The sequence below is a fragment of the Dioscorea cayenensis genome, chromosome 6 (assembly GCF_009730915.1).
Source record: "Dioscorea cayenensis subsp. rotundata cultivar TDr96_F1 chromosome 6, TDr96_F1_v2_PseudoChromosome.rev07_lg8_w22 25.fasta, whole genome shotgun sequence".
Taxonomy (NCBI): Eukaryota; Viridiplantae; Streptophyta; class Magnoliopsida; order Dioscoreales; family Dioscoreaceae; genus Dioscorea; species Dioscorea cayenensis.
The window spans coordinates 14210574-14238084 of NC_052476.1; the positions used below are offsets into that span (position 1 = coordinate 14210574).

General features: G+C 35.4%; 1 protein-coding gene across 1 annotated transcript; it reads right to left on the minus strand.

The window, feature by feature from the left end:
• Positions 1 to 2833: 2833 nt before the first annotated feature.
• Positions 2834 to 26542, minus strand: LOC120263570. The gene is given in 21 exon segments (XM_039271528.1): positions 2834 to 3682; positions 3761 to 4147; positions 5481 to 5540; positions 11203 to 11256; positions 11696 to 11833; positions 12072 to 12143; positions 12308 to 12361; positions 12467 to 12694; positions 12775 to 12795; positions 12797 to 12994; positions 13085 to 13338; positions 13524 to 13766; positions 13846 to 13958; positions 14103 to 14272; positions 14274 to 14311; positions 17143 to 17203; positions 19096 to 19551; positions 19627 to 19710; positions 19825 to 20199; positions 20287 to 20372; positions 25136 to 26542. Coding segments are annotated over 21 exon segments (4479 nt in total). The 5' UTR covers positions 26355 to 26542; the 3' UTR covers positions 2834 to 3514.
• Between the last annotated feature and the right edge of the window lie 969 nt (positions 26543 to 27511).

Sequence of the window (27511 nt, forward strand, 5' to 3'; positions counted from 1 at the left end):
TTTAGGGATTATGATCACTTCTAAAGATGAGTTATGAAGCTTTGTCATCAAGTGCAACATTATCTACATCTTGACCAAGAAATGGCAGTGTAGTGGTATCTTGAGTTCTTGGTAGCGTTAAAGTTTGACCTTAATGACTCTAGTAGTTCAAACTTCAAAGGATGGCAACTGGGGCCTCTGCTTCACATATCATGGCTTTCAAGAAGCGCATGAGTTTGTAATTTCAACCTTAAATATTGGTTGAAATATCAAGTAATGTCACACAGCTTTTAAAGAGGGTAATGTCTTTAAAGAACTTGGATATATAATTAAAATGAAAACAGGGATGGTTAAAAATGAGCACAAAAGTTAAGAGAGACTTTAAAGGCTTAAAATTTACGGACTCAGAGGTAATTATTATTTTTTTCAGGTATAAATATCCAAATGGTCCCTCTATTTTTGTTTTCCGTCCTTTTAGTCCCTCTAATATAAAATCCGCCCTTTTGGTCTTTGTATTTGTACATTTTCGTTCTTTAGTTGTAAAATTCGCCTTTTTGGTCCTCGTATTTACATATTTTCATCCTTTTTGGTCTCTCCAATTCATCAACTGTAAGGACCAAACGGGCAGATTTGTCAATTAGAGAGACTAAAAAGACAAAAAATATAAAAATACGATGACCAAAAAAACGAATTTTATATTAGAGAGACTTAAAGGGTGGAAAACGCAAAATAGAGGGACCATTTTAATATTTTGACTTTTTTTATATAAATAATTATATATATTAAACAATTTTTTTTTATTACTATGAATAAAAAATTGCTTGAGTGAACGCGTCTAGTAAGGCAAACTGAATCATTCCTGAAAGCAGTAAAATAAATCTATCTGATATGAAAATATTGGTTGAAAACTGATTCTCATATACATACATTTACATCCCCTATGGACGTCCAATTATCAGCCGTTGGATCATGATCCAGACGGTCGACATAATGAAACGATATTCATTGCCATCCATATTCTCGTAATGTCTACATTCGTGATGATTGCTAGTCAGATCGAGATCGATTGGCGATAATGGACATCCATAGATTTCTTATCTATGGATGTCCATAGAGTATTGGTCCTTATATATATATATATATATATTTATATCCGTTGTAAATTAGCAATTGGACAAAGACTTGAGTTTGTCCAACAAAACAGGCGGCCAATGGTGCAAGGGGATATTATCGTTTTTGAAGGACATCTAAGTCTGAACCTTATTTTATTGTGTATTTGGTTAGAGGTCCTCTGCCCTTACAATCATTATTGGGAGCTAATTCTTGAGTGGGCTTAGAATCTTAGATTGGGTATTAACAATTTTGGACATAAATAGGTAAATCTATTTATTAACTCATAAAAATCGGATTAAATACGCAATAATAAAGTTTTACTTCAGCTTTTTCTTTTTATTTTTTCTTAAAAAAATCACCAAGTTAAAATACGCCATGATAGTGTTTTTATTTTTACTTCAGCGTTTTTATTGGATAAACCTAAGGGGGTGTTTGATTCGCAATAATGTGAAAACATTACTGGAAATCTGGTGGTAATATGTTACCATGTTTGGTTACTGTAGAGTGGTAATGTGAGATTAGTAATAGTGAAATATTACCAAATAAGATGATAATATGATTACCACCAAAATAAGTGTCCATCCAGATTACCAAGTTCGTGATAATGTGTAATTTTTTTTTTACAATTATGCCCCCACTCATTTAATCTAATTCCTTATTACACTCATTATCAAAATCTTAGTTTTTATTTTCCCTTATTATTTTGATATTATAATTTAATTATTTATTTATCTAAATATTTTAAATTAAGTTTTTCAAATTTGTATACATAGGGGTATTTTGGGAAATACAAAAGTATTTTAAAAAATTATGTAAAAAATAATTTTTGATATTATAATTTAATTATTTATTTATCTAAATACTTAAAATTATATTTTTCAAAATTTTATATGTAGAGGTAATTTGATAAATACAAAGGTATTTTAAAATTTCGTAAAAAATAATTTTTAATATTATAATTTAATTATTTATTTATATAAATACTTTAAATTAGATTTTTCAAGATTTTATATGTAAGTGTATTTCGGTAAATTTGACATTACGGAGGTGATTCCCATAACTAATTAAACATAGTAATAAAAGATTACCAAGTAATGTAAATTCTCAACTAAACATGGTAATATCACATTACCACAACATACATATAACATTTCTGACCTCATTACCACGATAATCTTATTAGCATAGTAATATAACATTACTGTGAACCAAACACCCCCTAAATAATAACCAAAAACCCAAAATTGTTAAATCCACAACATCTCACTCCCATAAGTAGGAGTAAGAAGAGTTAACCATAATATGAGCATTAAGTTTAAAAATAGGTCAAATATTAAACCCACCAGAGGTCAAATACCGTTTTACACTAATTATTTAATAATAATAATAATAATAATAATAATAAGGATAACGTGTGGTATTGCTTAAAAATGGCACTTAATTTTTTTTTCTTTTTAAAAACCTAGATAAATAATACTCTTCTGCACTGACTTAATCCTCTGCCCATTCAAACATACACAAGGTCTAACCATAATTTTTAGTACCTTATTAATCTAATCTTCCACCTTATTACTGCAACTTTATACCAAACACTCTTCGCTAACGCTTTTCAAACACAGCCAGTAAATAAAATTAGCCAAAAAAAACTCCTAATTCTCCACAATCCTATGCTTAAATCTCCCAAACTACACGATCGAATGAAAATTACATTTACAATAACAATAACTTTAACAGCTTTAAATAAAAAATAAATAAATAAATAAATACACACTCGGTATAGTACATAGCATGCTGTCTTAAATCAGAAACTAAAATAATTCCAGCGACATTATTGACCATCTCAGAATCTAACAGGAAAGTGTAAGCGGCCGAAAGACATCCTTGAACAGCAGACAAATTTCCATATTGACATTGGGAAAGAACTAGAACTAAAGCATATAGCTCAACCCAAGTGAGAACAACTGTGCTTGTTAAATGAAATCATGAAGAAAAAAGACTGGCACAAGCAAGAATTTACAGAATGGCTGTACAAAGATTTGAAACAATAACTATTTAGACCCTCACCCATTTACAGTTGAAAGGAAAGAGCCCAGGTTCTTTCTATGGCCCTTCAAACTGAGCTGATCAAGGCCCAGCAGGCAAAGCAGGCAGGCATCCACTGCCAAAATCCTGCATCATACATTTAATGGAACTCTCACCTTTTGTACAATTGCGCTCAGTTAGTTGTACAAATCAGACATCAAAACTTCTGATCTGGTGAACCTTGGCCAAATGCATCCCTTCATCTCCATAAGACTTTGACCTTCTGTCAGAGTAGTTCTGATCAAGGTTCAGCATCTTTACTGAATTTGTATTTCAGGGATTGTCATTGTAGCCAGGAAGAGTGAAACTGAATAAACCAACAGCTTTTCCCTTTTTCATCCTACCCACCAGGCTCTTGTGGTTCATGAGACTCTGAATCACAAGGGGGTGGTGTGTTATTTGCAAGGGTGCTGATAGGGACGTAAGCAAATCCTTTTGGAAGCCGTTGATTCTGCATTGACGCTTCATCTGAAGTCATCACCAATTCTTTTTGAAAAACTTCTGCATGCTGCAACAGTGGGAATATTTACAAGTCAGCATGATTCCAATGAAAATTTAACAAAAACCTGGAGAAAGGTCCAGGTACCTTTCTTGCCTTGGGCTTTTGTTCATCTTCCTTAGAATTTCGTAAAGCAACAGATGTTGGTCTGTGAGGAAGTTGCTTGCTTGAGAAAGCTGTCCTGTCAGATAATTTGCGTTTGACTGCCAATGGAGATGTTGAGCTGTCATCGTTCTTTCCCTCAACATCTCTACGCAATGGGAGTCTCAACACACGCCTCCCAGAAACCATACTGTCCACCGTTACGTCATCAGACCTTTGGATTGTCCCACTATAAGACTTGTTGTTTATAGAAGTGGTGGCAGATTCTGAGCTAACCCCATGATGGAAGTATGAACTTCGTACAAGCATTGAGAAAGCAATGCTGTCTCTTCTTGATGCGAGTATCTCATGTGAGCAAAGGGCCAGGTCTTTCTGAGAACAGTCAAATGGTTAGCAGCTTATAACAAAGTACAAATGTAAATTTAAATTCATGTAATAGCAGCTGATACAGATGATGCACACTATGGATAAATAATATTAGTAGACTAGATACTGGGAAAGATATTCTGATATCATGGCTCATTTGATGGATGATGATTAAAAAAGATCACAAATCAAATCATTCCCAGACCAGACCGTATTTAAAAATAGCAACAGCTGAGCAAGTTATTACCTAACTACAATATTGTGTAATAATAACAGTTAATCAAATAAAAAATAGAGTTATTTATTGTCATTAGTTTCAAGATGACTGCAGCTTCCTAAATGAAGATATCCTTAATATTGTGTCTAAAGGAAATTTAAAAGTTTTGAACCTATGAACTTATAATATAAGATTTTCTTTATAGGTCATCAAGCCCAAAAATTTCATCACATTGACACTAGCAGGCATACAAGTTTTCAGCCAATAATCCCACATCACAACTCAACAAGACTATAATTGGAAAAGAACATGTTCATAGCCTGGGCGGAAAATAAAAGGTCTCACTCGATAATTTAGGTTAGGAAAGCAAATTGTAGATTCAAGACAGTGTCAACAAAACTATTACAATTTAGGTTGGGCAAGCAATGCATAGAATTTATTTATGGTAGCATTGTTGGATACACCATTGCATAACCATATCAACAAAACAATAACAAAAACAACTACCATACTTAGCTATATACAGCTAAAAAAAAACCAATTATTTTACATACATGAGATTTGAAATAATACATATTAACGCCTTTTTTTATAAGGAATACATATTACCGTTGAAAAAATATGTCAAATAAACAAGAGGTTTCTAAAAGACATGGCAAGTGCCTTTTCTCTCTCAGGGTAGCTACAAGACAACATTCATCTTCATGGAAAAACCTAACAACTCAAATTAAGTTATTTAATTTAAACAAGATCAATATTCAATTCTTCACATTTCAATTGTACAGACATACAAATAAATGATTAAAACTAAAATTGAACAAGTTGAATAATCAAACTAGTTTAATTATATCTTGAACCACAACTAAAATTTAAAACAATAGTTCAAATCAAATAAATAAAAACATTACTACTTTCCATGTAAAGTTTATCATTCAGAAGTTATGTCACACAAGCATCAGCAGACATGAAAGCATTTCGCCTTGTGTCGCACCCAATATCTAAAAAGAGCCTAAATACATTCAAGAACTCTTTTAAAAAAATAATTCAAAAAAAGAGTTTCTTTTTTTCTTTTTTTTTCTTTTTTCTTTGGCCTATGATAAAATCAACAAGAAGCTAGTGTACCTTAAGCTTTTCCCTTTTCACGATTCGCTCACAAAGAAGGCGGATTTTCTCAAGTTCAACCTGTCACATAAAAGATGTAAAAGAAAACACTCAATTAGAAGAGCAGCTTGTAATAACTTAATCCTGTCAGGAAAGCAAGCAAGTGAGAGCATACAAATTAAATATTTATAAGGAACGAATATGTTACTCCAATAAAGAATCAAATTGATAATACAAGCAATATCATACGATATAAAATGATATAGAACATAAAATTAACGACAAACATTCCAAGTCAAAAGAATAAGTTTCAATTAAACAATCACAAGTGATGCAATCAAGCATCCAAAGGAGACACAATTCTCATCATTATATTTCTTTGAAACTCAGGTCGTGGGCAATTGCTACCTTCCCTGTTCTTCAGCATCTCAAGCAAAGCAATATTTTGGTTTTTCTTTCAAGTCCTGAAACTATGCTTTTACGTTATATCATTTTTACAGATTGCCCAACTTCATATTTAAAAAATAAATAAATAGAAAGGCTTCCATGAAACAACCTAAAATAATTACAAGTGAGATTTTCATAGAAACAGACAAGTCATCTGTAACTTTGAAAAGACATAATCAAAATGACACTCTCGCAATGGCCCTTGACCTTGCGCAAATACCCTAGTTAGTCTCATTAGTTTCTTGCATTATTTCTCCCGAGCATTCTTGTCTCAGCCTTTCTTCCCCCGTTCTCAGCTTTCCTTCCCCTTTGCCATGGCATGCGGGGGAACCACTCCTCTCCTCCGTCAAGGGCAGACATCACCGTGACGGTTCAAAGGCGATCCAACCCTTCTCCTTTGCAGAATGGTCCAGTGCTATCAAAGCTCAAAGCCAACACAACGACGAGTTCATTCATATGGACAGAGATGCTATGTCGAGAGCCCTAATGCGTTTTCAAAACTCTCTATATGGTAAGTTTTTTAGTAAGCCTCCCCCATTTGATCAGGTAAAGCTGATACTTCACTCAAAGTGGAGTAATATAGGGCTTATTCATATATCTCGATCTTCCTAATGGCTTCCTTCTCCTTCGTTGTGAAACGCATGAGGCCATGCAGAAACTTCTATTTGATGGCCCTTGGGAGGTCAATGGAATTATTTTGCAATTAGCACCATGGCAACCCTTCTTTGAGCTTTGCTTTTACTGAATTAACTACTCAGCTATCTGGTTGCAATTGCATAATCTCCTAGTTGATTTCTGGGATGGGGATTCTTTGGATACTATTGCTTCTCATATTGGCAGAGTTACTGAAGGTTGATAAGTATACAACCTCTGTCCCGTTCTAAGTTTGCTCGAATATGTGTTGAAATAGATCTAGCCAAACCTTTCAAGCAAGGATTATGGATTGGTGATGATAATCATCAAGAGTTTGTTGTTATCTTATATGAAAAATCACCAACTTATCGTTATATTTGCGGAATGGTAGGGCATGGTTCCAGCACTTGCAGCCGCCGGAGTTAGGAAAATCAAGGTCAGACCTTTCCACCCTCCTGCTCGACTCCTAGAGATCAACAAGGGGTCGACGATCAGGGAGATCTTGGTTCAGACGAATGAAGGGCATGGAGGCAACTATGAAACAAGAACCTTTGGACACCGAAAAGCTAATGGAAAGAGCCTGATACAGATTATGGTCCGTGGATGCTCGTCTCCAGATAGCGGAGGTGGCCGAGGTCGTGGAGACGCCGGAGGTTCGGCCTCTCGAACAGTGCACACGACCACACGATTCGAGGCAGGGGATGCGTCCAAAGCTCATGATGCACGCAACGATACTCGCGTGACACATGGAGGGGCAAGTATTAGGGGGAGAAGAAGTCGTATCGAGGCTCACACCTGTAACACCCATCTTGTTACTGTTGAGGAGACTAACTTTATGGATGATGGGACCTCTCCTGCTGTCGGTGAGATGATCACAATTGTTGATCTTACGCAAGGTAATGGAGTGGATGTCACTTGTCAACCCATGCTGGAAATGAGTTCCAAGGAAAAATTGAGTCCTAATGTGAGGATGAGTTCCAAGGCTATATTAAAAGATCCCCTTTACCCTTCTGCCCTTCCCCCTATCCTTCGGACTTCTGAGAGTTTGCATGGAAGGCTAAATGATGGGGTTTTCCCTGATAATCATTCGAAAATGGTGGATAAAGTGGCTACTGCTCTCAAGCCCCCTTTTCAATGGGGATTCTGATCTTTCAATAAGTAAAACTGAGTCTGAAGAAGGAGAAATGAATGACTTTGAGGACCAGGAAGAACTAGAAGAACCAGGAAGATTCAATGACCTTGGATGAGTATTAGCATGGTCTCCGAAAAGAGACACTGGCACGGAAGGTTCCCCAAGTGCAAACAGCTTCCCACAAGAAGGGAAGGGTTGAACAAAGAAGAGAATACTCCTAGAGTTCTTCTGCCAGCCTTCTTTTCTGTCTTTCGTATCTCAATTAGGGATGTTCCTTTTCATTATCGGGTTCTTTTATTTATACTGGTTTTCTTTAAAGTTTAATCAAAATTATTTGTTAGAATTGCAAAGGGTATTTCAGGTCGAGACACCACCTCCTGAATCATTCATCTGATGAAAAAAATTAATCTTGTTTTATGTCGGGTAGAAACCAAAGCTGATAATGATAGACTTGACAGGTTCTGTAATACGCTTGGTCGTGAATGAGATTGGGCAGTTATAGTAGCCGAGGGATACTCTTGCGGAATAATTACATTTTGGCGTAAGAATATAGGGATTGTATCTCCCCTAGCTTCGTCCAGGTTTGCTCTTCATCTTGTTCCTTGATCATTAATAAACAACCCTCTACTTGGATTTCCATTTCTAGAGGCCTCAGATAGGGAGATCCTATCTCTTCTTATCTTTTTATCATAGTTTCTCAAAATCTGACTCAAAATCTGACTGCTCTCAAATTTTGCCATGAGAAACCATATGATTCATGGTTTTAATTCAAATTTTCGGTGTAATTTCAATCACTTACTGTATGCTGATGATTTAATCCTCGCCACTCATGCTACAAGAAAAATTGCTTGAATTATTAAACTTTGTTTTGCCATCTATGAGCAATAAACTAGTCAACGTGCTAATTGTTCGAAGTCTGAGATATTTTTCCCAATAGGTTTAATAGCAGACTCAAAAGGAGCATTTATAATATATCCTCAACTTTAATTCTGGCTCATTTCCATTTACCTACGTAACCTACTTGGGTATTTTAATCTCCTCTAAAAAGTTGGCCTTATCTTACTTCCCTTCTATGTTAGATAAAGTTAAAAAAGCTACTGCTTCTTGAAATAAATCTAGAATCTCTTTAGCAAGCAAAAGAATTCTGATTAATTCCTCAATTATGTCCATCCCTCTGCATTACATTTCGGAGTGTATCATGTCCCTGACAATATTTTAAAGGAATCTCTAAAATTGCTAGGAAATTGTTTGGTCCAAGGACAGCAATCAAAATGGCATCAACTTTGTTAGTTGGACGGATATTACACTTGATCGTATTGAGGGGCTACCTCTATCAGGAATCTTAAAGCACTCAAAGTCAGCTTTGATGTCGAAAAATGTTCTCAACTTTCTTAATAATTATGATTGTGTGTGGGTTGACATCCTTATGCATAAATATGGCAAGATCAATATTTGGTCTGACTTTATCCCTCCTGGCTGCTCTTGGATTTTCAGACGCATGTGCCGAACTACCAATATTATTAAACCTTACTAGTGGTTGAAGAATGTGAATCCTTATAAAACTAATTTTCTTTATGACCCTTGGTATTTTGAAATTCCACTTGTTTTTAAGCCTACGTACTTGAACATGGATATAAATCTGGACTCTTATCACGGGCTAATCTTCTTTTGGATACTCACTGGAATTGGAATGCTTTAAATAATCTTAGTCAGAACAGTGTGGATTTTGAGAGTGACAAGAGATGGGTGTGATATCCAAATTCCTGTGGTAATAAGTTGTCTCGCATGATCTATGCTTATTTTAACCATTCTGTGATTCATCAGGCTATCTGGGAAGGTTGGAAGAACAATTGGAAGTTAATTGTTGTTCCTCGGGTGCAGCATTTTATAATAGGATCAAAACTTACGACTATTCGTTCCTTGAATTTAGGACCTTAAGCTTTCTGTGATCTCTGTAACCTGTAACCTGGAAAATGAGACTGTTGAGAATCTCTTCTGTTATTGCAACAAGTCTCAAATCATTTGGAGGTTGGTTGGTAATAAATCAGCAAGACTATTTCATTTACTAATGGTATCACTTCACGCACTTGGATAAATTGTTCTCAGTCTGGCTTTGATCATTTCACTCAATCTATAATTGCAGCCACGGTTTGGTATATTTGGAAAGCCTGATGCAACTGTATCTTCAAAAATGAAAGATTGGATATCCATTCTATTGTCAAAAAGGTTGTTGCTCATGTCAAGGAGTATCATTACAATTCCTCTTCTCAAATGGAAAAACCAAGAGAATAACAATACACACGAGTGTATGGCATGGCAGTTCTCAATCTGGCTTTTATGCAATACTCTGTCACCTTTTCCTTGAAGAGGTTTCTGAAACAGGGACAAATCTTAGAATGCTTGTTATATACAATAACAATACACAATGTTTATCAAAGTGGCCAACAAACCATACAGAAGTATTTATAAGAGCATTCGCATTAAAAGGTCAAGCAATATTTTTGCCTGGGATTCAAGCTAATGGGGAAAACTTTTAAGAGAATAAGCTGCGTATGATTAAAAAATTGCCTAGATTTAAACAACAAATTTTATGATCCAGAGAAGATAACTTACTTGTTCGATTATGTAAACTAATGAGAAGTTGGCATACAACCATATTAATTGCAATGAATGACCAAAAATCTTGCTCATTTGATGCAAGAAAGAACTAATTGATACAGGGCTCAAATTGTCAGAACTCAACTGACAAGTTGATCCACTAATCTTCTTCACTGACTCAGAACCCATTAGTTGTGTTTCAACACATCTACCCAGTTTTAACCACAAACTTATTATTGGCCCATAATATTAAATATTCACTTAAGCGCAACATGCTGCACAGCTAACAAATCAAATTACGGGAGTTTGAATCAATGCGGCCTTTCACCATTTATTCTAAGTGTGAATCTATGTTTTTACATGTTTATAGCCACAACTTTAATATGAGGTTTTTCAAAAATCAGAAAAATAGCTTTTTGAAGCTTTTTTATTGCATCCAAAACATTGCAGATACTATGTCTCAGTGTCATAAGAAAAAACGTCCAAGGCTCAATCTGGAAGAAAGATAGCATTGAAGAGAAGAAAATGTAACACAATGCCTGTGGAAAAAAAATAATATTTTATTTTGGCATCTTGGTTGTAAGAAGATATAGATGTCATTCCCTAAACAATTTTCATTTCTGACAGATTTGGAAGACAATTAAAATTAATCCTCCCTAAACTGGGTTATAACATTTTCTTTCTGCATAATTTCCAGACACCAAAACACTAGAAATCTGCTTTCCACTTTTAAAAGCATCATTTTTCATCTTTTTACATAATATCAGAACACAACCCAAGTGAGACATGAAACCTAAGAAGGATCCAACATCGCACTCTGAAAGATCACATCTTTGGAATTTAGGAAAGGTAGAAAGCATAAAGGATGACTGTTCTAATTTCCTATTGACACCACCAAAATAAAATAAAATACACCATTAAATTCTCACTAACCCGTATTTGTCTTATATTTTTAAGCTCTTCAGCCCCATGTTGTTGGATATCAATCTGTGAAACACAATTTGAAAAGTAATTATTAGACATAATAATTTTGTGCATATGTAGGAACTTCTATTCTCTATGAACTATTTGAGACCCACAGATAAGATGTAACAATAATGTGCATGATATATCAACTTCTATTCTCTATGAGCTGTCAGAGAACCAGATGACATGCAACAAGAACGTGCAGATATATCTCAACTTCAATTCGCTATGAGCTGTCAGAGAACCAGATAAGACATAATTATGATGTGCACCATAATTTAATATATGCGCTTTGATATTCCATAAGCTACAAGACATTCAGATGAACCAGTAATAATCACATGAGGGGATAAAACAATGGCCATCATAAGCAGGCTCAACAAAGACCATGAGATGGCTGTTGATAATAATGCCTTATGCAATGTATTAAAGTCTGGGACAAGATAAGAATGAAACTGACCTCTCTCTGTTCTAAACTATGCTTGTCACAATAAGCCTTATGCTGTAATCTGCCACCAACCGTCTTTACGTTCATGTACAAACCAGTGTTCCGAGCACAAGTAGGGTGAAAAGCAATTTGACACTGTCCATAGCTGCACTGCATGCGTAAAAAGTAACAATTATTCCAAAGCAGAAGCATAAATTTCTACCTATTTTCCTATTGATCAATTGCAGATTCAGATTTTGGGTTACAAAAGAATCTTTCAAGCACAATTTAGATTTCAACTTTTTCCAACTTGCAGAAAATTCAGACAAAAATCAACATCAGAATATTACAGAAAAGTTTGCAAACAAATAATCTAAAATCAATTCAATTATGTACACCTAAGTCCCACCTTAACATAGGCACCAACTTTGTGATGACAGATACAGCAAGACAGCATGTTGTTTTCCTTAGAAACCGCATCCTGAAAACATGTCAAACAGCGGGTATACTGATTAATACAAAGCAATAATTCCAAAAGGAGAAAAAGGCATAATCACTTCAGATACATTAACAAGCCAAAATACTGTTCCATCCTGTTTGATAAAAGAAATTGAGAAGGTAAACAACAATGCATAAATGCATTACCAATCCTTCTATGGGATTTTGTTGTCCCCTTCTGAATGTTGATTGCAGCAACCACTAAAATCGCACAAATACCAAGTGAGAAAAAGTCCCACAAAACATTAAAAAGAAATTATCAGACAGTTTTTCTGAGATAGGAAAAAATGCCCGGGGTCCTACTACCTCGGCACAGAAAGCATGAACCCAGCGCCCATCTGCCGTCTTTCTGAAGGCCCCACTTCCACCACCACACAAAGCACAATCAGCAATAGTGGCACCTGATATCTCCATACTGTCCATTGTTGGATAACCAGGGCTTCTAGAACGTGATGCCAAGTCCTCGCAAAGCTCACATTTCCAGGACATGATGGGATTTTTCAGCTTTTGATAACAATCCAAGTGAACTGCGACCTGCAACATTTCTGATGTCAGAAATGAAAAATTAAAAAATAAACAGCATATATGAAAAGTTTGTGAAGAACCAATACAACCTTACAACTTGAACAAACGAAAAATCCGATTCAACATCGTCTCAGCTCGCCTGCAGATCTCACAAGCCAGAGTATTTCCTTTCAAAATATCAGGTATCTGAAAAACATCCGAATGCTTATCAGAAAGTATTTTAGCAACAGATGTCCTCATGTTATCCTTCACTTGTGGGACAAGAGGAGATGCAGTTCTCCCCATCACAGTTCCAATCTTTTGGGGACTCTGCAGACATCAGAAGAATAAATTATACTATGATATTGTCATAATCACAAATATGTCAAAAAAGAAAATTGAACATATAGCATGCAAAACCTCATGATGGCTAGTAATCATGTCATCAACTTGATCTTTTCGTAATGAAGAATTCCTTGAGGAAGCTGCTACAGCAGCAGCTGCAGCAGCAAGAACAGCTTGCGCTTCTTTGTGCCTTTTCTCTCTCCGACCGCGTTTCTTTGCTTCTCGGACTTCACGAAGAAACTGATTGACCAGTACAAGATCCCACCTTTGCTTGTTCACTGCATCAAGCTCTCGAGGAAGATTGCGGACTACGCTAAATAGTAGATCTTCTGCAGAAGTCAATAGAAAACCACAATCATGACAAGCAATTACATAAGGTATGCTGGATGATGCACAAATCCAAGAATGTGGAAAAAAAAAAATATTGCCCTTTCTAGCTACATGAAGGCTCAGCAACTTCTAATAATTGAACAAAACATCAATGACTGAAACAAATAGAACAGCCATGATGTACCACATGTACGCTGGACAGCAACAGCATTATCAAGTAGCTTGGTTTGTAAGTAGAGCAATTCTCCTTCAACTTCATCCCCGGGAGAATGCTCCAAGATGCCCATATTTTTGGCTTTAGATAACAGGTCAACATCAGTACTAGATGCACCATTGCTTGCATCAGGGCAGCTAGAATGAAAACATTGGTGCTTATAGGAAGTAGGTGAAGTATCCATCTCGGAGGAGATATGCATCGCAACACGACCTGTCAGGATGATGAAACCAATATTAGTATTTAGTGAGCATATAACCATCACAAACAAGAAAAGGAACCGAGAGTTCACCATTGCCGTTAGCTTCACCATTTTTCTTGCTAAAAAGTGTTGGATTTCCCATGTGCTTGAGCCTCATTTGGATGAATGGATGAATACAAGAACCAGCACATGTACCAGCAACACTAATTTGAGAAAATAAACATGGAGAGTAACTAACATGGCATAAAGGGGTAAAGCTTGCAGTATTTGGAGGATATATCATATAACTATTACAAGATCCATTTCACAAAATTTAGAAAATGAAAATAATAGATTTCATGACATACTTGGTATCAGGGATACCCGAAACAGCTGCATCGACATCATGATCTTGATGGGCCAACTTGTCCCCTTGCAAGATATTATGAACATTCACAATATCACCATCTGTTTGGTCAATGCCAGAATCAATAGATGGAACTCTCTCTACTGAATCTTGCAGCTGTGTCTGTGCCTCATTATTCAAGTCCCGGTCTATTGATTTTCCCTAGATTTTCTGCCAAATGAAGCTGTTATAGTCAAATGTCATCCCAAACAAATATTAAAAATAAAATACAGCAAAAGGCACAATAAAGATGAACATATCAGTGATAATAAGTAGTGGCATGAGCTTCATGTAATTGAGGTATTCAAAAATAATGGTGACGCTTCAAACTTCCATGGGTCCTATTACTATATCACTTATATGTAAATGTCACACAATCTATAACCAAAAGGTGGAAATGGCTTCCTGTGGGTTTGATTATTTTATGAAAAAGAACCTTGACAGATTTCCAAAAGGTGTGGTCTTCCATTGATGAAATATTCACTCTGATGACTTCAACCAGAAGTCAGAAACAAAAACTTTAAATAAATCATCTACGTCAGATTGACCAAGAGGTACAATAAACTTTTGAGTCTAATCATGCTATTCAAAATCATTCATCCTGAGGAACCTTATCATCATAGTCCTCGGGTTGTAGCTATGTGAATTGGAAATTGATGGACATGGAAGCTGCCTCTTCCTTCAACTATGAAGCTGAAACTCAGGCTCTAAGAAACTTTCATGGGAAACCACATCATACTTTTATATTGTAAAAATTTCTGTACACGAATCTTCAATTTACTGAGGAACAAGAAAATCCAATAAATTCAATAAAGCATTTGGTTACTGCAGCAAGCATCAAATGTCTGCAGAAATGGTTCAAAAAATAGGATGTTTATTCAACCAGTTGGGGGCCAAACACTTTCCAGTTTTGAACTAAAAACATTAAAATGAATAGGATGCAGTGATTACCCATGATAATTTTATTAAATTAGAACAGCACAAACAACATTTCCAATATATTATTATTTTCCAAAAAGAGTTCTAAATGTTTATTGTTTTTCACGTTAAACAGGGCCACATGCCCCTTCTAAGTAGAGCCTCCAACCTTATTGTCTTCGAAGGATGCCCCTTCTAACTCCATCAATCATCGCAATCCTTCTTTCATATTCTCGGCCATTCCTAATCCCTTCATCCCCCAAACCACCTTGATAAAAACTGGCATTTCCCGAGCCTGGCAATTGCCCTTGTGCCACCATTGTTTAAATGGCTAACAGGTAAGTTGACCTAATAGATAACCAAATTCAATGTAAACGAAAAAATTTCAACCTAATTGTGGCTGAAGTTATCCTACTTTGGCGAAAATGTGGCTCATACAGCATATACCAAACCTGCATCTCAATTATAAAGTGAGATGGGTGAATATACCCACACAAGTAGGCACACACCAACAACCTAAACTGCATTTTAACATACCAAGTTAGAGAGAGTATGCGAACATTTCTCCAAAGTAATTAAAAGACTCTTACTAATTTAAAGATGTTGCAGGTATTGTAGCAACTTGAAAAATAAAGAACTTAAAACACGCTATACAACCAAGAGTTGGCTGCTATCTTGTAGCCATGTAGGTAATATTGGTTGAGCTATCAAAGTTTGTATCTTATAAGAGCTACTTAGTTGTATTTTCTGTTTTTCGTTTAGTTTTGTTTGAAGAGATTACCAGGATGCATTCTCAAAAACAGGTTTATTTGTGGCAGCAAGACATGCCTCTTAGAATTTACTTTGGAGAAGAGGACATCAGAAAATCCTTCAAATTGATATTTCAACTATGTGGATAATGCATATTTATATTCAGGAAAAGTTTGATATTATGTTGAATTCATGCAGCATCTTATCATTGGAAAAAGAACAATGTCAAGAACAGAAATTTTTGAAAAATAAACTAAGATCAGGGACCAATCAACAGGATAAGCATCATATCTCACTTCAAGTTATACATGTTACGACTCTTAGGAGATCGGCCATGGCCACAAAAGAATCAACTTATGATGGTCAAACGGAAATGTTCTTACAATCTAGATCAGGTGATTAAACAATCCAGAAATAATATACAATATTTGGCTGGCTAAACAAGCACATTGCATAGAGAAGTTGACACCAATAAAAATACATTTTCTTCTTTACATCATTGGAAACTCTATAATTTCTTAGCTAGTGGTAAGAGATTAAGCTTAGGCTAAAAAATCTCCGAGGATATTGGTGCTGCTTTACTTCATTAAATAATATTTTTTGGTGTATTAGATATTAAATTAACTTCAAATGGCATGCAAGACAAGAGTGCATTGTCAAGAATCAACTCTAGATACCCACAGAACAAAGAAAATAAAACAAAACATTTTATGAAATAGAAAGAGGAGAGCTTCAGATAAATTGAAATCTACTGTGTATGAAGAGCCTATGTTGGAAAAAAGAAAAGGTGACAACAACAACTGATAAGAGAAAGACCAGTGTTATTAAATAGATTCAGGAAAGCAAAAAGGAAGTAGTAGTTGTGGTCTCATATCATCCCTCTATATTTAGAGTTGTAAGAGTCAAAAACCATGCAGTATGATGTTCCTTTGTAAGTTTTTAACACATAGAAAAACATAATACCAGTTTCCAACACCCAATAACAAACAGTTAAGATTCTAAAAACACCCTTTACCCAACTGAACAAAAATAGTTCTAGTAATGTCCTCTTTTCTGAAGTAGATCCAGAACATGACCAAGTATACAAAGTAAAAAATAAACGATATCTGCTTCCAGTAGTCAATTTCACAGAGAAAACTATCACTGTCATCAACTCTTAGTCAAGAAAAAAGAAATCCTCCAGAGCGCTACAATTACAACCCAAGTGACTGAGAGTTAAGAAACACAAAACATGCATTATACTTCACAGTTCCCACTATCCATCAAATAGAAAAGACAAAAATAGAAGTTGGATATTAACATGAACAAACAAAGACATAGCTAAAGAACTGTACCTTCTGAAGCTGAATTCAAGAGCGATGTTGATATAGGACGCTTTGGAGTGTCATCCAAAATCTACCAAAAAACAAACCACAAAAGACCAAGGTAAGTCAAAATAAACAATCAAACAAGAAACTCATGAAATACTAACTACAAATCCTTTGCACTGACCATGTTAAACAATAAACACACTGGCTTAACAGCAAGGACACAGCACAAGTCTACACTAGTACAAAGGCATCAAAACAATGTCTGCATATCATAAATTGAAATATGATTCATCAAGTGGCAAAATGTCCCAGTGTATAAATGCTAGAAATTTTGCAAAAAATGCAAATTTCATGCACATAGCAATTCCACACTTCCTAAAAGATCTTGCATTCGTAAAGTTCATGTTGAAACAAAAATAGAATACCAAAAATGCCAGAGCTTGCAAATTAATTGAGCTGTATTGTATCCACAGAAACAAACAAATTAAAAGAAGCTCGAAAATTTAAATGAACTGAAATATCATGCCACATTGATCAAAGATTTCGAACAGGAACATGCAAAATGAAATGCCTACATTCTGCAGAGACTAAAACTAAAAAGTTATAATAAAGTTGCCAAAAAATTATAACATTTCAAAGTTGCAAATGGCTTATAAAATGAACAGAACTGATAGCAAAATCAAGTTCCATCAAACAATAAAAATAATGAGCCAAGACAAATGCTATATAACTCACAAGTAAAGTTCTAGAAAAATTATAAAATATGAAGTTGCAAATGACATATAACATTGAAAATAATTTATAGCAAAAACAAACTCCATTAAACAAAGAAATATAGAGCTGAGACAAATGCAATAACTCATAAGTAAACATAAAGTTTTCAAGAATAAAATTTGAATTTGCAAATGACATAAATTTTGAATATAATGTTAGATAGCAAAGAGTGGCTAAATACAGAGCTGACACGAATGCTATACACCCTTGTGACCATGCCTTAAATTGATACCATACCTAGCAGAACTTAGATGAATTTGTAAGCAAACATAATCTCAAAGATCTAAAGAGTTGCTACAGATTAGATCTCAAATAATCAAAGTCATTATCATAATAAATAAAAACTTAACTTGAAAGTCACAAGAAAAAAGATATTCATCATTAGCCTAGCTTATCTATCTTCCACTATTCTTAAACTTTTCAACTACAAATGCGTTGCAACCTCGCATTCTATCATGGATGAGAGAAAGAGCAAGGTACAACAACTCAATAAAACTATCTCATACCCATACAATTAACAATAAGCACATGACTTTCATTAATTTGAGACCCTTAGACTGTATCTTCTTAACATTCTGACATTCATTCTGTATATCTCCTCTGGTACAACTAAAAGTATAGAACACTGAACATTCCAGCCAATAACATATGAATGTTGTATTTTGATAAACAAACTACATGCACTTATTGCCTTAATACAAATCCATATAAATATGCAGCTATTGGTACTCTGCATGCATACATGTTAATAAATAGGGCCACTAGACCCGCTGCCATCTACACCAGAATAGATGGAGTTTCCAAAGGTTTACATGTCAATAAAGTTAATTGAACATTCAGCTATTTTTTAATCAGTATGCAAAAACAACCAATAAACAAATAACAATGCATTCTAAACACCCCTTATTGACAAAAATGGGCAGATATGACTTTATTCCCTGGATCCAATAGTCAACTTGGCAGTAAGATTCTTAAGAGTGAACTTTTCAGTAAGAAGTTACACTCTCTCAAGGCTGCCAATTTCTCATATGAGAAACAATTGAATCATTCTGATATATATACATATGCAGAAATTCAAAAAATAGACAGCAAACTAAGCACATCTTTTATCAAATGCATTTCAAAGGTAGTTAACCAATAACTAAGCCAATCTTTTATCAAATGCATATTAAAGGTAGTTAACCAATAAAGAAGGTCAATTACCGGATTAAGAGAATCTTTCCCTTCAAAGGAGAAATCTTGATCACCAATATGAGTATTGTTATTATTGACATCTCTGCTTGAATCTTTGGAAAGCACGATTGGAACTTCGAGATCACTAGCCAATTTTTTATCTTTCTCTTCGCTAAAAGTATCATCAGATGAACACAATGCTTTATTATCTTTCAAAATTCTGATGTTGCTTTTGGTTCTTCTCCTTGGTGGCAATGACTTGATAAGCACATCATCTGGCACATCAAGTCCAGCAACTGTGACAGCAACAGGAACATATGGATCTGTTACTTTAGCAGGATTGACCATTGCAAGTTTATTGCTCGACGGCAACGCAGATACACTTCTATGTTTCAAATGTCCCACATAAGCAGGCACATGAGCAGAATCTTGAAGCCACTTGACAATTTTAGACCTTAATCCCGGCGAGAAAGATGAAGTCTCACCCTGCCAATGAAATGAAATGAGTCTTAAGAAAATGCCAAAACAGATCAGCGCAAAGCAACATTATCCTGGTAATACCACAAGGGCTGCCTCCAAGGAATCCGGAGAAATGTCCATCTCTGATGCAAAATCACGAACATTGATTTTTCCCCGATCAATTAACTGCACAGCTAACAAAGGAAATTGTTCAAATAAACTCATGGAAATACCACACAACTGACCAGTCACAGAGATAGCGTAGATTTGAGATCTTAACATATATCAGCAAGATACTACCTTTCGCAGAATGAGAGCAAGATTAAGACCATTTGACACACTGTTATTATGATCAATTTCACTATCTCCACTCTTATCTGGTTGTGCTTCACCATCAAAATCAAGCCTAACAGTAACAGTGTCATCTTCCAAAGAAACCTTCCTTGTATCCATTTTCTCAAAGCCTGAACCCGTAGATTTATTTTGTACCACGCTTGCATCTCTGTTCTTTTGACTGAGTCTTAACTTGGGCAACCTGGATTTCACTAAAGCTGTTGGTGAGCCTTTAACTATTGAAGAACCATCCCCAGAACATGTGATTAGGTTCCCAGAAATCTCTGAATGGCCATTATTTTGAGGAACCGAGTGTTTTGAGCAGAAGGCTCTCAACTCAACCTACATAGAGATCCAACAATTATGTCAGTTAGTACGATACGCTATCAGACAAACAGCAGGAGAGATGGAAAAATAATCAGCACTGACATTATCATGTGACACCTTTCCCCAGACCTCCATACGGTGTTTTGCTTCTCTTGCACAAACAGGATGGAATGATGTTCTGCATGTTCCTAAAACATCATTAAAGGACAAACAAACATCTCTCAGTAAATGAACACAGTCGAAAACAAATTAAAAGTCTTCAATTTTTTTATTGGCAAAGAATGCACAATAATAATAATAAACAAGGACTGGCTAAAGAATAGCTAACAAGAACCACAAAAAATTAATAATAATAATAATAATAATAATAATAAATAATCTTAATCATGAGCAAACAGAGTCTAAGAATGGTAACATATGGCACATGAAAGAATCAAAAAATATAGAGGGGCATTCAGTTGGCCTGTGAGAGAGAAGATGGGCAGATTACAATCATTTCAATGAGGCAGACAAAAAGTTTTGAAGGTTCTGATTAACATTTATTTATAATATGGATGATGCGAAATCACAGCTTTAATGTCTGCCGTTATTCTGATTTTGGCAACAAACAAACAAGACCAAGAGTCTGAAGCAAACATATTTCATTAGAGGAGAGTCATTAAGACGAGATCCACATTTTACATTCAAAACAAAAAGAAATTTCAGACAAAAAGCTATGTCATATCATGACTGCTGTGCATGCTAAACTAGAGAAAAGGAATTTTTGTTTTAAGAAAAAAGTAAAGCTAATCCATAAAGCTAAACTAGATGAATATCCTGTAGTTGGCCATAGCCACATACAAAAATAAGTAGCAACAGAGAAAAAAAGAAAAAGAGATATCACTGCCATAAATCTAATAAAAAGAAACAAAATCTCGTAAAAAAGTAATAATCTTTACGTTGCCTCGAATAAAATTAAAATACCAAGTACCAACACTGACTAGGTTATAAGATATGAATCATGTACTAGGTTTTATCAATTAAAAAAATAATAATCATAACACACAGTTACACAATAAATAAGTCCTGGCATTAGTTCACCAACAACAACTCAACTTTGAAGAAGATGTAAGATCTTGGTGAGAGAGAGATAAATGTGCACAATGCCCCAGGGGGAATGCGGTAACCAACTACCTTATATAGTTTTTTCAAGAAGATATAATGATAGTACTAACTTGGTAAGATATTGTCCTAAAACAGCAAGCAAATAAAATGTCAGTTCACATGGAGATCATGAATCAGAATTCTCATACTCCACATTCAAACCAAACAAATAGCATCTGTAAACGTAACTGTGACAGCTTAATGTTTATGCATCCAAAGGGAAAAGGAAGAAAACAGGAACCAAAGTGTCAACACTCTCCCCACCACACACAAAAACAAAAAACAACACACACACACATATCAATTTAAGCTTTTATTGTCTTTTCTCCTAGCTTTAAAAAATAACTGTTGAACTATCTTAAAAAGCTCTCAAACTCATCTTGTTGCAATTTAAACAATGCTCCATATTCTCATTTCCAATATTCTTTTACCATGTTTCGAATTAACCTCCGTAGGATAGGATTTAAACTTGAACACAAAATTATTAGCAATAAGGAAGGCAATAAAATTCAAAAATCCAAACGACCTAGAGAAGGATAAAATGAGGAAACTAGAACATTTAGAAAGGAACACAGAAGGAATAGAATTAAATACTGAAGAATATCACTAAAATAACAGACAAAAGGTGCCCATATATGAACAAAATTCTAGCCCAAAATGTACAAAGCACCATTCTGTGAAACATACCAGATTTCAGCTTCATTTTCTAAACTCTCTCACATGCAACCCACAATGGCTAATACTACATTGATAGTTAATAATGAAGCTCCATATGTCAATAATCCTAGAACTAATTGTGCAAAAAAGAAACAAAAATCACAGTTACGCTGAAACCATTTTAACCTTCAGTTTTATCTTCTGGGTTAGTTTTATTTAAAATAATACTGTGGATTCTTTACAATCCATACATTATTCAAATCCAAGCTAAGGGCTACAGAATGGTAGTTTCATGAAATAAATATTTCCAACAAGGATATGATCTACAAAACACAAGATTCCAATAAAAACTTGTCTTAAGGCCAGTCAAAGCCAACTTAGCCAGATTTCATCAAGCATCAATGAAAATGTCAATATCATAAGCCACTAGTTCATCCTATTTAAAAAGAAAATGTCCCAAAGAAGTTTCATGCAGGTGTGTTTCAGCTAGCAGGTATAATAAGCCTCAATGACATCCTTCAAATCTTATTTGGCTTGGAAGCTCCTGATCAAAAGGTGACATAGAAGGGATAGGACTTAACACAGAAACCTTTTATCTGTAAAATAACAGCAATTTTGCTCTTCCGCCATTTTGGTCTCTACAAAAGATACACTAAAATGATCAATTAAGTATTACAAGTTTTTTTTCCAAATTTTCATGGCAATGAAAATTAGCATTAGCAATGTTCCTGCTAAGTGGCTATCGTACAAGTTCCACCATCTTTGTATTTGTTCACAAGCAAGAAATCAAGTCACTTGATTTTCTATAAAACAGACAAAGGGCACAAAATATACTATCTAGGTAAGGGATAAACATTAATCACAAACTAACATAAAAATAAACTTGCCAAACCAACATCATATAATTCTTCTCAGTTCTCACTCAAAATCCCTTACTATATGAGATCAACACTGTGATTTACAGCAAATTCTCAAAGCTTTTCAGATAGAAGTAATTAATTCACGCCTCCAATTGCTAGAGGGCAAGCCATGTTTGTCTCATTAAAATGCATGAATCAAGATATGCCTATAAAGTGAAAGTAGGCATTGACATCATACAGATGCATTAACATCATAGAGACAATCTTTCAGAACATGTAATAGTTATAAGATCCCAGTCAGGAACCACAGAGAAATTTTGCATAAATAACTACCCAATTCTAAGTGATAGAACCATTTCAATACAGTTGCAAATTGAAAAGCTTTTGTTGCATAATTGAAATAAGCCTGCCTGACATTATGTGGTTCCCACTATTATGGATATTGAGAAGACCGAAACTTGCAAAACTTTGCATATCCCAAGCAACATGGAAAATTTGAGGAACTACTGATTTTCTATTGATTAGTTGATGTGAGCATTTCATCCCTTTCCCAACACTAATTCAATGAGGACGGTAACAAGCAGTCAGGGTAATAACTCTCCATTAGGACAGTGCAACCAGTTAGGGTAACTAATTCTCCAGTGCAAATGTTTATCTTCTGCATGACAGATATAAAGGCACAATGACCACCAACAGGGAAAAAAAAAAGAACCTGGCAAAATTCTACTCGAACCTATAGCATCAAAAGTTGAAATTGCACAATTATGGCACTTGAGCAAGGGGTGAGATTATGCAATGGGCAATGAATCTGAAAGTCTCAATTTAGGTTCCATGTAATTTACACAATATTTCTACAATTAACTTGCCAAATTTACACAATATTTCTTCAGTTAACCTGCCAATTACAGCCAGCATGCATCGATGCTTTTCCAATTAATTGGTGACATGACAGAGATCTGATGAACTTTGGATTACAGAACAAGATTGAATGTGCATAGCCAAGCTGGCCATGACTGGAGAATGTTTCAACTAAATTTTGTTTCCACTTGCTTAATGTGTTTTCCAATTTACAAGAGTTTAGGGCTTAAATAGAAATCGGTAACTGATTGCATAAAACAAACTTAACCGATAAAATTGGATAAAGAAATAAAAATCTAAATACAACTCATAGAATCAAGCTTAAATCTAACATTCAAACAAATTCATTAGGTCTGACATAATATTATCAAAGATCAAGCCAAAAGCCAATCAAAGAATTGTGAAACAGTTGACCTTTCCATTCTTCTAGTGAGTTAATGAAAAAAGGGGCACTCAAAAATTAAATGAGGACTTATAACATACTCGAACCCAACCCTAACCCAAATAGAACTTTACTATACATCAATATATCTGAACATGGATCCTGCTGGCATTAGTGGAGCTGTTTATGAAGGGTGCTGAATTTTTCAATAATTGCTTCCACACGTTTGGAAGCAGTGACCCTTGTATGATACTCTAAAATAGTATTCAAGAAGTCTTTATCAAATGGCAAAAACAAAAGGTATGAACTGGGCTTATCTCAACCACTTGAACAAGGAAATCTACACCACTAAGCAGGAAAGAGTAGCCTTTTTCAGTCTGCATATCAAAGCACCATGGTTGAACGCAATCATTTGAAACAAAAGATACAATGAATAGCAAACATAAAAGGGACGCAGAAGAAATAGATGGATTAGAGCAAAGAGTTCTAACTAATGAGAAGATACAAAAGAACTATAACTGTATTTGTATACTCATTCATCAACATACTATAACTAGGCCACCACAAATGTTGCATTATTAGGAGAAAATAGAGCTTGATGATCAATAATTGGAACCAAATCTAACACAAGAAAAGCATGTTTAGGATATAATGGCATGCAAAAATACAAGGAAAATAATTGAAACTACTCTTACAGGACATCTAATGGCATAAAGTAGTGATTCAAGAATATTGAGCAAGAACAAGATGGTTTGGTACAAATTTTAATAGCTCAAGACCTAAGAATCAGAAAACTTGAAAGCAATCATCTGAAGGCCTTCATTGATGGCATTGAATCCAAAAATGTTACACACAACCCACAATTTGAACATGCTGCGCTAATCAAAAGATAGGCGTGCAAATACTTCTGTAGCTATAGGATGCAAAGCTAACTTTACAAATTTATTATTTCAACTAAGTGACAGTTTGTCTGATTTATTTATTAATACCCTAAAAAAACACTTTCTGCACATTATTTAAAAGCCAAGGAAGAGGATAAAGGAAACCATACCATGGCTACATCGTACGCATACACCATGCTTCACCTTGCACACATTGCAAACTAGTTTCTTCCTCGTCTCTTGTATCCCTCCAAAGTTCATTAAAGGTTCCATTGCCTCAGTATCCTCAACAAACAATTCTGGCGCCCATAGACTGCAAAACAAGTGTGCAAATTTGGCAGCAGCACCCCTTAATCTGCCACCAGAATCCCCTGCCAAAGGTTTTAGTGCACCCCCTACTTTCGCACAAAGCAAGCACGGCCTCACATTTAGTTCATCACTACCCTTTTTGGATGATTTCCTCACTGTTTCCGGCTGCCTACACCAAGAGCATAGCCAAGCCTCTTTGGGAACTTCACGCACGCCATAGCATTTCTGATGCACGGTGACCTTGCAAGATTCACATGTAAGAAACTTATTTGAGCTCACGCAAGACTCCACTGAGCAACAGAAATCACATAAAGGCAAGCCTTCTGCTTGGGAACCAGGGAGTAAAAGCAACCGATCCAAGCCAGCGTCTTCTCCCAATAACTTGCGTTTCTTGTTTGGCCTCTCAGAAGCAAGAAGGCATCTATGCTTGCAACCTAGTAACCAATTTATGGACGATGGCTCATCCCCTTGTTTCTCCACAATTTCATCAATTTCCATCTCTTTCCGCTCGTCATCTGCTTCAACATCAGTTTTCACAGCCTCTTCCATCGCAGCCACTGGCACTGGACTCGAAGTCACTACGACTGGAACTAAATCAAAATCTTCCTCCTTCTTCACATCTTCTTTCCCATCTCCCAAGACCGGAATAGAAAGGCAAGAATCCACCGGACGAGACACAAAATGCACTCTAGGGATTAAAGCATCGATGTCACCCAAAGTAACAGGCCGGAAGTACTCCTCAGTCGCTATCCACACATCCCGCGTCCGGCCATGCGCCGAGGGCTTCGCGGCAGGCTCTCCATGAGACTTCCGGTGCTTCCGCCTCCCCTCGGAGTGGTTCGAAAGCGCAGCCGCGAAGACAGCAGGGAGAGTCGGAACCCTAGATAGGGCCTCTTCGGATTCAAACGGGGATCGATCCGAGAGCGCCTTGCGAGCCTGGGAGTAGAAATCAAGAGAATTTCTAAAATCACGAGACAAAGAAGAGGACCTCGAGAGGGAACAGGGCTTCTCCTCAGTGCCGCATCCTCCATCGGGGCCTCTACCCATCATCTTCAGCCGATTGCATCGGACGTCGGTCATCGCCCAGATCCGCGACCGGAGATCATCGAGCAGGACAAGGGCTTCTTCACCAGCGACGGTGGCGTTCGAAGGTGCGGGGGCGAAGAACCTAGGGTTAGGGTTAGGGTTTCGTGCGTTGTTTTGGTTATGGTTTTTGGCTTTCTCTGGCCTTTCGATTTTCTCGCTTGCGTTTCGGATCCGAGAGAGAGCACGGGCTCTCTTTTGATTTTTCCGTTTTTCACTTTACGGGATTCTTTTGATCTTTTTGGGTTGCTGTTCAGGTTTAGCTTCGGGTTCGGGTTTGAATTTGGGTTCTGATCGTTTCTGGTTCGGGCTCGGTTCGGTTTAAAAATGGCACCCAATTATTATATCAGGTCGTTAAGGTTATAACGAAAATTTCATGATGATCATTAGGTTTTAAATATTTAAAAGTTTTATCATTATTTTAGAACTAATAATAGTTCTTTTTACTATTTCAAAAAAAATTAATTATTAGATAAATAATTTTATCTTCCTAGTATAAAGCAAATCTCAATGATTTGAAAGTTATTTAATTAAAAAAACAAAAGGCTGATTAGAGACATTTGTGGCGAATGATAAATAAAATAAAAAAATAGCATGAGTGAAATTGGAAGGTAAAGGCTAAGAGTTTGGCTTTGGTATGATACTTACATAAAAATTTAGGGACGGTAGAATTTTTAGGTTTAATGTTTACTCTAATAATGAAATTTCTATAATAATGAGATGTTATACGTCTGGAAATATTGTAATAACTTATTATAATCACATTTGGTTAGGCATTTATATTGCGGCAATATTTTATTACTTTATTAAATTAGTCATGATATGGTAAAGTGCTAAATTTTCCAAAAATATCTTAAAACCTAAAATTTTCAACAAATTTAAAATAGAAATTGAACAAAATTTTTAAGTGAAATATAATTAAAAAATTATTAACAAAAATTAATATATATCAATTGTAATATAGTTAATCACTATAATTATTGTAATATGATTAAAAACAAGTAATAACATGTATATTTAAAAAGTTAAAATATTTTAATTGTGAGTGAGGAGCAATTCAGTATGATCATTAAAAATATAAAGGAAAACTCATTTTAAATAAATTACATCTATGGGTAAAATTCTCTAAAAATTTCAACTTAAATTACCACCAC